The 13784-nt window shown below is 47.3% G+C and overlaps 1 protein-coding gene across 1 annotated transcript in view; it reads left to right on the forward strand.

Moving 5' to 3' along the window:
* Nucleotides 1–7119: 7119 nt before the first annotated feature.
* Nucleotides 7120–13784, forward strand: part of SH3BP5 (SH3 domain binding protein 5) — a 76436-nt gene continuing 69771 nt past the window's right edge. Inside the window, exons 1-2 of the mRNA XM_010356049.2 lie at nucleotides 7120–7619; nucleotides 9329–9391. Of these exons, the coding sequence (XP_010354351.1) occupies nucleotides 7482–7619; nucleotides 9329–9391 (201 nt within the window). The 5' untranslated portion in view covers nucleotides 7120–7481. The remainder of the gene's footprint in view (nucleotides 7620–9328; nucleotides 9392–13784) is intronic.

A 13784-nucleotide genomic window follows, 5' to 3' on the forward strand; every position in this document is an offset into this window, starting at 1 on the left:
TCTTTCTTCTTTTTATTATTTATTTATTTATTTATGTTTGAGATGGAATCTTGCTCTGCTGCCCAGGCTGGAGTGCAGTGGCACCATCTTGGCTCATTGCAACCTCCGCCTCCTGGGTTCAAGCAATTCTCCTGTCTCAGCCTCCCTAGTAGCTGGGACTACAGTTGCATGCCACGGCGCCTGGCTAATTTTTGTATTTTTGGTAGAGATGGTTTTACCATATTGGTCAGGCTGGTCTCAAACTCCTGACCTCAGGTGATCCACCTGCCTCAGCCTCCCAAAGTGCTGGGATTACAGGTGTGAGCCACTACACCCGGGCTCTCTTTTTAATGGAACACTTTCCATCTCCAGGATTCCAGCACCATCCTAAATATCTGTAGGTCCTCTAAGATTACAGATAGACACTGAAAATCTCTTTCCTCGGTTCTCTGTGTGCTGTGGCCTGTAATTCATCCGAGTCAAGAGACAAGTTTAATTCAATTTAGACACAAATAAAGGTTCTCATTAGAGGGGAGTGGCCACATTGGAAGACAATTTGGCAACACACTGATGTCACTGAATCACTGAATTAAACAGATGCCTCTTTATTGTGAAGGCTCTGATCCCTTTCAAAGAACTGGCTTCTATAGACCTTTGAATTCTTAGAACCAATCATTTGGGGTCAAAAAATATTGTTGAAGGGTTTATGGTCTACCTTAAAATTCTCTTCCACCTTGCTGTGTGCCATGATCCTTAGGGGTCGCTGGGAAGAGAAGAGAGAGTCGGCAGGAAGACCTACGGAGCCAGCTTTCCTGCAACACCGTACCATGGGGGGCTCTGGGGAGAGGTCAGACATTTACCTGTGTGTGGCCTGCCGTGTGTAAGTGGTCTGCCAATAGGATTCTGAGGTTAATTTGAGACTACATGCCATTCTAAAGGGGCCAGCCAGCCATTCTTCCCATCTCCTCCACACTCTTGCCAATCAGAGATATCTGCATTTTCATGTTAGATCACTGTTTTCATGTTTAGTTTTTTTTTTTTTTTTTTTTTTCTGGGGGACCTTGCTAGTGCAGGGGATGGGGGTGGGGTGTGGTAGCTGCGCGCCCATGCATGAGTCCCTCCCCACCCCACGCTGCTGCAAGTCTCCTTCGTGTTAGTTTTAACTGCTGGCTCAAATTTATAAAGGCTATGTCAGCCAGGCAGCACAACCCCAGGCCTGATCCCATCAGTCGCTTCCAGTTTGCAACCTCTGACCTAAGGTGCTACGTAAATATCACTGGTGGAGAAAGAGGGGATGCTGGTTGTCAGTTTCTTCTGACATTGACACCAGAGTGTGATGTGAATGCAGATTCATTCTTAGTCCAGACAGCAGTTTCTGTTCTAGGAGTTAACAGGTAGTTACAAAGCATTTTTACTTTACTTTACTTTACTTTACTTTATTTATTTAGAAACAGGGTTCCCTATCTGTTGTCTAGGCTGGAATGAAGTAGTGCAGTCTTGGTTCACTTCAGCCTCAACCTCCTGGGTGCAAGCAATCCTCCCATCTCAGGCTCTGGAGTAGTTAGGACTACAGGTGCACACCACCACACCTAAATAGTTTTTGTATTTTTTTTTGTAGAGATGGGGTCTTGCTATGTTGTCTAGGCTGGTGTTGAACTCTGGCTTCAAGTGATCCTCCCACTTTGGCCTCCCAAAGTGCTGAGATTGCAGATGTGAGCCAGCACACCTAGCTCACAAAGCATTATAAAAAAAAAAAAAAAAAAAAAAGTGGCGTTGCAGGGAATCTTAATTTAAATGGCAATGAAGTTTGACAGAAAGAGTCTTAACTTCACAATGAGGGATTCATGTGGCTGCTGCTTTGGGGCACCTTTTTTTTTTTTTTTGAGATAGGGTTTCACTCTGTCACCCAGGCTACAGTGCCATGGCACTTTCTTAGCTCACTTCTGCCTCGAGCTCCTGATCTCAAGTGATCCTCCTTCCTCACCTTCCTGGGTAGTTAGGACTATAGGCACGCACCACCACACTCTGCTAATTTTTAAAAAATGTTTGGTAGAGATGTGGGGAGGCTCTTACTATGTTGCCCAGGCTGGTCTTGAATTTCTGGCCTCAAGCGATCCTCTCTCTTGGCCTCTCAAAGTGCTGGGATTACAGGTGTGAGACACTCACCTGGCCTGGAGCCCAGGTTTCATGAGGGCCTGTCTCCCCAAGTAAAGGACTAGGAATTTGTCATCTACATGTTTGGGACCCTCAAACTGGCCCTGGAAATAGTGCATGCATATAGTAGGGGCTGAAAAGTATACTGAATTAATGTTGCTTTCTGCAGATCTAGATCTAAAAACAAAAAACAAAACAAAAATACAAATGAATTAATGTTGCTGACCATTTTCACTTGCAAACTTCACTTTAAAAACATTCAATAAAAACTCTTGGCCAGGTGCGGTGGCTCACGCCTATAATCCCAGCACTTTGGGAGACCGAGGCAGGTGGATCAGGAGTTCAAGATCAGCCTGGCCAACGTGGTGAAACTTCATCTCTACTAAAAATATAGAAATTAGCTGGGTGTGGTGGCGGGCGCCTGTAATCCCAGCTACACAGGAGGCTGAGGCAGGAGAATGGCTTGAACCCAGGAGGCGGAGGTTGCAGTGAGCTGAGATCATGCCACTGCACTCCAGCCTAGGTGACATAGTGAGACTCTGTCCCCCCCCAAAAAACAAACTAAACTAAAAAAACCCCAACTCTTTGGCTGAGCATGGTGGCTCACGCCTGTAATCCCAGCACTTTATCTTAGCTACTGAGTACAGGTACAAAGTAGTAAGACCGTGGGATTGAACCAGGGTTGGGATTATACCAGGTGCTTACTGTGGCCGTGGAGAAGCATGAGGGAGTTGTGGCTGGCTGCAGGTGTGGTGATTTTAATGATGGACAATGGAATCTAAGCTAGATCAAATGGGAAGTGTGGACATAAGAGGGTGAGGGACTGTAAAAGAGTCTAGGGAGCCATGATGAAGCCCTGAATCAAGGGTTAGAAAGATGGAAATGATTTGGAGACTGTACTGTAGGAAAATCCACTCGTCCTTGCTGACTAGGTTCATTGGGACTCTCAAACCACAGGTGGGTCCTCAGCACAGCCTTGCAATTATAATATATTCCCATGGTCAACTCAGTCACCAACTCTCCTGGCCAGCTCTTTCACAAAGCCTCTCTCCTCCAACCTCCAATGCCCTCTGCCCTCCATCCCCTCATTCTCAGCTGATGACGTGGCTCATTATTTTGCTGAAAAAACAGAAGCAATCAGAAGAGGCTGATCATCAGGCTAATGGATCTCCTTTGTCTCTTCTGACTCTAGCTCCTCAGTGTCCACTGAGTCAATTTCTCATACACTAGCCAGAGTTATTATATGAGCACTCAGAACAAAATCCAAATTCCTTACCATGACCTAAAGCATCTCCATGGTCTACCCACATGCTTGCCTCTGATTTCATCTCCCTCCCTGTCTCCCTGGCTGTGTCCGTCCTACCCACATGGATCTCCTTGCTTTTTTTGCAATACCCAAGACATATTCCCACCTCAGGAACTTTGCACATGCTGCTTCAGTCTCTGGAGTGTTCTTCCCCCAAAAGTATATGTGGTAGGCTTTCTCATTTCTTTCTCTTTTTTTTTGAGATGGAGTTTCACTCTTCTCACCCACGCTGGAGTGCAATGGTGCGATCTCGGCTCATTACAACCTCTACCTCCTGGGTTCAGGTGATTCTCCTGCCTCAACCTCCAGAGTAGCTGGGATTACAGGCATGAGCCACCACACCTGACCAGTATGCATTATTTTAAATTTTTCTTTAAATTCCACAAAACAATAATAAACATATCCTTTTGTGAAAAATAAAAACATTACTGAGAAACTAAGTTTCCTTTGATCCCCTGCCCCCATCCCAGCCAATCCTAGGCCACTCCCTGCTCCCTTTTTCCCAGAGTTTCTTTACTGGGTATAAAACCTTCCAGGCCTTTTGCTATGCATTTATGTGCACTACATATGTGCCAATACGGAATATATACAGTTGTCCCTTGATTTCCCTGGGGGATTGGTTTCTGGACCCCTGTAATGCTAAAATCTGAGATGCTTACATCCCCTGCAGAAAATGGCAGTGTTTACCTGTAACCTACATACAACCTCCTGTATACTTTATTTAATTTAATTTTTCATTAAAAACATGTTTGTTTGTTTTTGAGATAGGATCTCCCTCTGTCACCCAGGCTGGAGTGCAGTGGCATGATCAGGGGTCACTGCAGCTTTGACTTCCCGGGCTCAAGTGATCTACCTCAGCTTCTAGAGTAGCTGGAACTACAGGCATGTGCTACCACGCCTTGCTAATTTAAAACAATTTTTATTAGAGATGAGGTGTTTTTTTTCCTTTCCTTTTCTTTTTTTTTTTTTTTTTTGAGAGAAAGTCTCACTCTGTCATCCAGGCTGGAGTGCAGTGGCACCATCTCGGTTCACTGCAACCTCTGCCTCCCACCTTCAAGCGATTCTTCTGCCTCAGCCTCCCGAGTAGCTGGGATTACAGGCGTGTGCCACCATGCCCGGCTAAGTTTTGTATTTTTAGTAGAGACGGGGTTTCACCATGTTGCCCTGGCTGGTCTCAAACACTTGCCTCGGACTCCCAAAGTGCTAGGATTACAGACGTGAGCCACTACACCTGGCCTAGAGATGAGGTCTTGCTTTGTTGCCCAGGCTGGTCTCAAACGCCTGGCCTCTAGTGATCCTCCCTCCTGCCTCGGCCTCCCAAAGGACTGAGATTACAGGCATGAGCCACCATGTCTGGCACCTCCTGTATACTTTATTATTTATATATTTATTTATTTTCAGACAGGTCTTGCTGTCACCTAAGCTGGAGGGCAGTGGTGCAATCTCGGCTCACCGCAACCTCCGCCTCCTGGGCTTAAGCAATCTTCCCATCTCAGCCTCCCAAACAGCTGCAACTACAGGCATGAGCCACCACACTTGGCTAATTTTTTGTATTTTTTGTAGAGATGGTGTTTTACCATGTTGTCCAGGCTGGTCTTGAACTCCTGAGCTCAAGCAGCCCACCTGCCTCGGCTTCCCAAAGTGTTGAGATTACAGGCATGAACCACCATGAGCAGCCCCTCCTGTATACTTTAAATCATCTCTACATTTCTTACCTGCAATACCTAATACAATGCAAATATGTACATAGTTCTCATATACGGTATTTTTTTTTTTTTTTTTCTAGAGAGAGAGCCAGTCTTGCTTTGTTGCCCAGGCTGGTCTGGAACTCCTGGCCTCAAGTGATCCTCCTGCCTCAGCCTCCCAAAATGCTAGGATTACCGGTGTAAGCCACCACTCCTGGCCATGTATTTTTAAATATGTATTTTTTTAATTGTTGTGTTTTTTTCCCCCAAATATTTTCTATCTGTGGTTAGTTGAATTTACACATGTGGAACCTGAGAGGCTGTGGAGGATTGACTGTATATAGTACTGCCTGTAGTTTATTTATTTTTCTTATTTTAACTTTAGAAACACTATTGGGATTAACACTATAGCTGGTCCAGATCTCCAAAAAACAAGACAACAAAAGTCTGAACTGATGTTCTTGAGCAGTTGGCCTATGTCTCACAGATACATTTTGCTCTTGACCTAAGCTGAAGCAGGAATGTAATTTGGAGTTTGTCATTTGCAATGGACAGGATGGGGTTCTGCTAGCTGAGAAGCATTTATCGTAGTCAGGGCTGACCCCAGAGGCCTCTGTTTATTTCAAACTCTGTCTCTCAGTTTATTCAGAGCTAGGATGTACCTGCAAAGTTGGAGGCTCAAATCCAAGCCACCAGGGAAGATTGGTGGCTCCTGTGTTCCAAAGTGACCCCTATGCTATCTTGTCCCTGGCTTCATCTATCATTGGAAAACCAAAAGCAACTATGTCTTTAGCAAGGAGCTTTGAAACACCTCTTACAGAATTGCTGACTTATCCTTGATTTAAAGAGCAATGAACAGGTCTGACCTTTTTAGAAACAAACCATGGCACTACCTCCAGGAAATAGGACAATTTTCCTTTGACAGTGGACTATAGTGCCAGCGCGTATGGGGTGGTGCCTTTCCCTAGGAGTAACCCTCTAGCCTAGCTTCTGATAAAACCACCAGAAGCAGGACTATTTATTTATTTGAGAAGGGGTCTGGCTGTATTGCCCAGGCTGGTCTTGAACTCCTGGCCTCAAGTGATCCTTGTGTCCTGGCATCTCAAAGAGCTGGGATTACAGATATGAGCTACCATGTAGTGCCAGACACAGGTTTTGTAAGGTGGTTTTGATGATAGGTTCTCAGAAAGAAGCTCCATTCTCAAGCAAATTTGTCCACCAAACTCAGAGCAGATGGGCTACAGGCCTCCGTGTAGAACATGTGCACGTTCTGCATTTCTCAAAGGAAGGAGATGTGAGCAGCTATGTGCTCACCTGCTTTGCCAAGGTCATCCTTTGGGTTCCCCTGACATCACAGTGGCCCTGACATTTCATAAAAGCACACACATGCCTCTTCAGTTTGGCCTTTTCGGATGCTGTGTCTGCCAGGCCAACTCTGTCTCCCTACTTGTCGATGGTGGGCAGGAAGTCTCACTAATTCATAAATTCTTGGCCAGAGTGTGCCCATCAACGGGGGTTACACTTGCCACCTCCTTAAAAAGGCTGTGTCAGCCCACAGGCATCCCAGCTCAATGCATTCTCCATGCTTCCTGGCTATTCAGGTAGGACCGCCGCACCTCTGTGTTTGGTACGGGGCTCGCCCAGAGAGGCCGCAGCCTTCGGCAATGCATCCGTGCACGGAGCTGCAGCTGGCTCTCCTCTCTACACTCCTGTGTCTATATAAGCGCACATTTTAGTTTGCTTTTCTGGGCAAATCTTTGAGTAAGCGCCATTCCCAAGGTTCGCTCAAGGGGAGGAATGTGCTTTGGGTACAGGGTTTCGGCAAGTCTTGGTCCTGAGGTCCAGGGTCACTAAACGCAGGCTTCGGAAGGCGACTTCAGCGGGAAATCACCCCACGCCTCCTACCACACACAACGCGCTTCGGAGGAGGGCGGGAGAAGGGGACTTCCGAAAGCGGGAGGCTTGCCTTACGCAGTTGAGATATATCCGGGCTGCTAAGTTACAAGGGGGTGGGGGCTCTCCTATTTTGCCACCTTGGAGATGTGGAGGGAGCTGGGGTTTTGTGACGGAGACCTGGGTAGCTGGGACTGGCCGAGGAGCGCGCAGCCGGGGCGGGACCGGGGCGGAGCGGGCGCTGCGCTGACTGCCGCGGCAGAAAGGGGGCAGCCGCGCCCATTTCCTCTGCTCCGCCGCGGCCAGAGGAATCCGCATCCGCGAGCTGTGCCTCCCGGGTGTCGGCCCCGTCGGCTACCCGACCGTGCCCGGCTGTGGCGAGGCGGCTCCAGCCCAGCCTGTGGCGGCCGCGACCCCCAGGGCACTCCCGAGCCCACCGCGCGGCGAGCGTGACGACTGCCCTCATGGACGCGGCACCGAAGCGGAACCGCTCGGAGGAGCCAGCCGAGCTCCTGCCGCCTGCACGGGACGAGGAGGAGGAGGAGGAAGAGGGGATGGAGCAGGGGCTGGAGGAGGAAGAAGAGGTGGACCCCCGAATCCAGGTAGGGCGCGCGGGGTCACCCCGCATCCGGGCTTCGCGAGGGCTGCTGCGGAGGTCGGCGTCTACGCGTACATCCACTTCGCAGCCCCCAGTGACTGTGGTCCGGGGACTGGCGGCCACATACGGTGGCAGGAGACGATCTGTGTGCTCTGTTTCCTCGTCTCCACAATGAGGAGCCTACAGTGCCCGCGTGGATGCGGCCTGACTCTATTGCGGGGAGCCCCCCGCAGACCCCTAGCAGGATCGGGGTCGCCGCAGCGTGCCTGGTGGTTCGGGCGGATGTGCAACAAAGGGAAAAAGGGGGCGGGGGCGCCATGGTATCCTCGGGGGTACCCCCCGCCCGGCCGCCACGGCACCGCGGGCAAGGCATGGCTTCCAGGCTCTGCGAGGAGGGGTCGCCCGCGTGGGCGCCGGGCACCGTAGGCGGGTGGGCGTTGCCCGCCCCTGCAGCGCGGGCTGGCACTGGTGCCCCGGGTGCAGAGTCCTCACCTGCCAAGGTGCCCGGCCTGAGCCGTTTTCCTTCTCTGATTCATTGTTAGAGAACTGAGCGTCTTATTGTCACCACCGGCTCAACGGTCTGCCTGGCCTGAAATTGCTTAAAACCCTGCTTTTCCTTGTTGTGAGGTTGGGCATGAACAGAAATCAGGGACAACTGATGCGCAAAGCTGACGCGTGGAGGCGGCGAGGGGATTGGGCTGGCTGACTGTGCCTCCATTTCCAAGAGAGATGATTAAAAAACAATTTCCAAGCCGAGATCTAGGAGTGACAGTTTAACCTCTTCACCCCGAAGCAAAAAGCAGAGCAAATCCCTTTCTAAGACCCGTTTTATTCTACCTTTTCAGTAAATCATTTTTTAAAAATTGCTTTTAAGCATGCTCTGTAATTTCTGGATCCCTAATTGGTTTTTTAGTGCACAGATCAATTTAAAAGCTCACTTAACTCAGTGGTTGGGGTTTAAATGAATTGTTTTGTCAGGTTAGCAAGATAAAGATCAGGTGGAAAAAAAAAATCCTTGCATTAGGAATGCTATTAATTAAAATAATTGGTTTGGAATAAATCGTGTGTTATTGGTATGGGATTATGTTAGCAAGATCCTTTGTTTGCATAGTAAAGATGAGTTAAGTTCATGTTGGATGCTTTTCACAAAATGTCAGTTTGTAAATGTTTATTGAAATGAATGGGATTAAAGCTAGTTTAAAACATCCAGCTAAGTAGGTTGAATAATTGGCAGTGTGAAAAGATTTTCACCCTTTACAGAAAAATAATTCTGGTAAGTTAATACCAGAATTCTGCCCTTGATGATTTCACTGGGTTTATATTTTTGGCCTGGCCTTGCTTATTGTCTTTTATTGTTTTCTAAGCAAAATTCTTGCTCGAGGGAGATAGTGCTGTTTTGACGAGGCCATTAAACCATTTGTAACAGGTGGGATTTACCTGAAGGCACATACCTGGAATATTTGACCTCTGACAAATTCCAAATGTCTCTGAAGACATTGTCAAAAAGGACACCCTCAAGAAAATGGTTTCAGAAATGCCGACATTCATTTGCATTTCTAGCCAAGCCTCAACTGTTTGCCTTAAGAATTAATACCGATTCTTCCCTTTTCCTGCAAACTGGGCTGGGGTAATTTTTCAGGTTATGGACTGAGTTATACTGGAAACAAAAGACGGATCCCATAAGTCATTTTTTCTCCCTCTTTTCTTCACCAGGGAGAACTGGAGAAGTTAAATCAGTCCACGGATGATATCAACAGACGGGAGACTGAACTCGAGGTACAGAGAGCTGAGTTCCTGTTCTTGGTGGAGTGATGTCACTCACACCGGCACAAGGCTGGTTAATTTTGTCTTCATAGCTGGAGGGTTATTGCTGGACCCCCCTCCTTGGGAGTTGAGCAACAGCTCCCTGACAGAATAAAATACACCACTGAGCTCAACCTGTGGGCGGAACGCATGTGGATCCAATTTCACATGTTGTTTTTCATTATGGAAGCTCCATGGGGCCTAAATCAAGTCTGTGCAGAGCGTTACACAACACTTAAGCCCCAAGTTTTCATGTGACTGAAAGGATAGAGGGGAAAATTAGCTGAGCTCTTTATTGGGGAAGAATGAATGAGCTCACAAAATCTCTTACATGTTCAGGGCGGTTCCTGCCATTTGTCCTGGAAAGCATTGTGTTGTTTCCTCTGACTTTGACCATTTTTTGACTTTCCTGTCCTAATAACTCACCGCCGCCTTCTGCTTTCCTGCTCATTTCTTTATTGTCTGCTTGTGCATAGAATATAATTATAATGGTAACAAAAAGCTGTTTAGACTGGAAAGGCCTTTCCTACTGGGAAAAATCTGGGGAGACTAAAACTTGATTTAGGTTTCCTGTGCATTTTCCAACCGGAGTGTAAACAAGTTAGCATTCATCACAGCCTCTGATTAGTTTCCACCCCTTTCCAGTAGTGGTTGCTTTTACCACCCATCAGCAAATTTGAACAACCACTGTATGTATTCAGGAGACTGTGAATTGACTGTCAGAGCCCGGAAGGGACTGTCAGCGCAGTTTCCCAGTGCAGGGAGCTGTTGGCAAAGTCTGTTTCTGTAGCAGGAGAAACAGCAAAAGTCAGTGGAAGGGACAAGAAGCACATGGTCCCTAAGAGGGAGGGTGTGCGAGATAGGAATATAATCTGCCAGGATTCACAGGCAGCCTTGATTTCTGCTGCATGCGTAGGCCCTGGAGTTACCAAATCTGGATGTAGCAATGTGGATTAAAAAGCCTGTTGCTCTGAGCTATGTGAAGGGTTATCGCTAACCACCTCCATTTCCATCGTAGGTGTACAAGAACACGGGCTGTCCTTCTCCCTAAGTAAAGTAAAATCTATGTTTATTTACATTTCTTTCACTTATGAATTTAGTCTGTCTGTGATGTGGGGTAACTGAAACCTCTTAGGATCTCAGATTTCTAATGCATTAAACAACAAAACCCTTACCATTCCTATAGGGCTTTAGCATTTACAGAGTGTTTTTTACACATTTTATCTCATTCCATCCTGTCACACCAGCCTAGAGCTATGCTGTCCCATATGGTAGCCATGTGCAATGTATGGCTATTTGAATTTAATTAATTTTTTTTTTTTTTTTTGACACAGTGTCTTACTCTGTCGCCCAGGTTGGGGTGCAGTGGTGCGATGTCTGCTCTCTGCAACCTCCACCACCTGGGCTCAAGTGATTCTCATTCCTCAGCTTCCTGAGTAGTTGGGATAACAGGTGTGTACCACCATGCCTGGCTAATGAGTTTAATTAAAATAAAGTAAGACAAAATTCTGTTCCTCAGTCACAATAGCCACGTTTCAAGGGCCCAGTTGCCACTATATTAAACAGTCTAGTTGCCACTGTATTAAACTACTATCATCATAGAATGTTCTGGCCTGGAGAACTAGGAGAATAGGGGCTATCTGCTTTCCAGATAAGGACTCAGAGGCTTAGCATTTTATGATGATGCCTCAGAGGCAGGGCTCCCATCTTATAGTCCCAGGCATTTTCCAGATCTCCTCCAGTTCCTGCATTCTATTATCCCAGTGCAGTGGTGCAGTCACAGCTCACTGCAACCTCAAATTCCTGGGTTCAGGCAATCCTCCTGCATCATCCTCCCCAGTAGCTGAGACTACAGGTGCATGCCACCATACCCGGCTAATTTTTCATATTTTTAAACTTTTTTGTAAAGATGGGATCTTGCTCTGTTGATCAGGCTGTTCTTGAACTCCAGGCCTCAAAGTGATCCTCCCACCTTGACCTCCCAAAGTGCTGGGATCACAGGCATGAATTGCCATACCCATCCTGGAAATATTCTTCTTCCGACGCTCCCCTCCCCCCCCGCCCCCCACCAAGGCATTGATTGATTCTAATTGCTCACCTACTATGTGCTGGCCACTGTTCTGGGTAATGAACAAGATGGCCCACATCTCAGCCCCTAGGGTGCTTACCTTCTTGGGGTGAGATTGGTTAATCTGTTCAATTCTTTTTAGCCCTGACTTTTGAATCCCATTTCTGAATACACTTAGGTATTTGTGTGTCACAGGAAGCCACCGGACAGGTGTTTCCTGCCTGACTCTGGAGAGCATTTGGAGCCGTGTGAGAGGCCAACTGGAGGGTGTGAGGGGGGGGTGGCCAGGGCTGGGCTGGGTTGCTGGCTGGCCTTTTCACGGTATTATAACCAAGACTGACTCATAGAAATATAATACGGGCTACATAAGCAATGAAAAACTCCCTAGTAGACACATTAAAAATGAAAAATAAACAGCTGAAATGAATTTAAATAGTTTGTTTAACCCGGAATATCCAAGACAGTACAATTTCAACATGGACTTGCTGTTAAAAAATTACTGATATTTTACATATATTTTTATACTAAGTCTTTAAGATCTTTGGCATATTTTACACTTAGGGCACATTTCACTTGAGACTAGACATGTTTCAAGTGTTAGTAGCTACATGTGGCACTGGGAGGCACAGGTTTAATAGGTGTTTTCTGTCACAAAGGAGCCAGGTGGGATTTCACCCTTCACGCGGGGCACCAGCTGCTTGTCAGATACTGTTGACCACTGCATTTATGTGGGTGAACGAGACAAAGACCTTGCCCTCCAGGAGCTTATGTTTTTGGTTGGGGTGAGGAGCAGAGAGGGGGTAATAATTACTGGTGGTAATAGCTACAGTAAGAAATGTGACAGACACTGGAGGGGCGCTGCAGGAGGACATCTGAGCAGATGCCTGCAGGAGAGCCTCTGCAGAGGAACAGGTGGAGTGAGCCAGTGGGGTGGTCAAGGGGAGTATGCCCAAGGATTGGGGGCAGGAAAATGAGCCATTTTAATATACAGTCGAGTCTTTTGTTTTTTTCCTGCGACGGAGTCTCATTCTGTCACCCAGGCTGGAGTGCAGTGGCGCGATCTCGGCTCACTGCAACCTCTGCCTCCCGGGTTCAAGCGATTTTCCTGCCTCAGCCTCCGGAGTAGTAGCTGGGATTACAGGCAGCCCGCCACAATGCCCAGCTAATGTTGGTATTTTTAGTAGAGACAGGGTTTCACCATGTTGGCCAGGCTGGTCTTGAACTGGCTGATCTTGAACTCCTGACCTTGTGTCGTCATCACCGCCCCCCACCCCCTGCCTGCTGCCCCGCCCCACCCGTCTCAGCCTCCCAAAGTGCTGGGATTACAGGTGTGAGCCACCGTGCCCAGTCTTGTTTTTGCAGTACTTGTATTCCCTAAAGTTGTGAACACTGAATTAGTGAATATGGAACCACTGTTGTAGGGAAAATGCAGGGCTCGGAGCAAGCCTGTGGTCACATCATTTTCATCAACTGATCAATATTAATCTTTTCAGTTTCCATTAAAAGACACTTTATTTATTATGTACTATTGATTCATTAGCATTGAACTCAGGGCCGCTTACCTAACATGTATTTTCCCTGTAAGCCACATCACAGCCTGCTTATGCTCAGGAATGCTCACTAGACAGCACTTCAGCACTTCCCTTATGGGCCATTTTTAACAGCAAAATCACCAAAGAAAGCACAAAAGCGTGAAAGACATGGCACTAAGTAGACCATGAAAAGGACACTTGTTTACAGGCTGGGCATTGAAAGGAGGAGGTGGAGTGTCGCTCCTGCGTGTGTTGGTGAGTGAACCTGAAAGGGCTGCATGCATTGATTTTGGGGTTATGTATAAATTTTAGTGAGTAGATGAATTCACAAGTATGGAATTGGCAAATAATGAAATAGTCTACTTTCAGGGACCCCAGGGGAAGGTATTTTGCTGTCCCCATTTCCTTTCTCTTTGCCTTTTGATTGCGATCTGGGGCATTCAGCACCTCTCATAATTTTTGTCTGATGAAGCTGAATTGGTGACCAGGCTTGTGGTAGGTGCGAATGTGCTCACACACTGTGCTGCAGTTGTCCGTGGGTAGCTGTAGACCAAGGTGTTGCTCCTGAGGTCCACATTTAACATCCCATTTCTTGTCTTGGCCGTTTAAATTCCAGATTGTGAAAGGGCCTCTGGCAGCCATCTGCCGTGTCACTTGGATGTCTGTCTCTTCCTGCAACGTGGGTTTGCCTCTGACCTTATTTTGAACAGTGTTGAGTCTCCTTTGCACTCTGATTTATATCAGCGAAAGCCAACCTTTTTAAGCT

Source organism: Rhinopithecus roxellana, chromosome 1 (assembly GCF_007565055.1).
Source record: "Rhinopithecus roxellana isolate Shanxi Qingling chromosome 1, ASM756505v1, whole genome shotgun sequence".
In the NCBI taxonomy this organism is placed as follows: Eukaryota; Metazoa; Chordata; class Mammalia; order Primates; family Cercopithecidae; genus Rhinopithecus; species Rhinopithecus roxellana.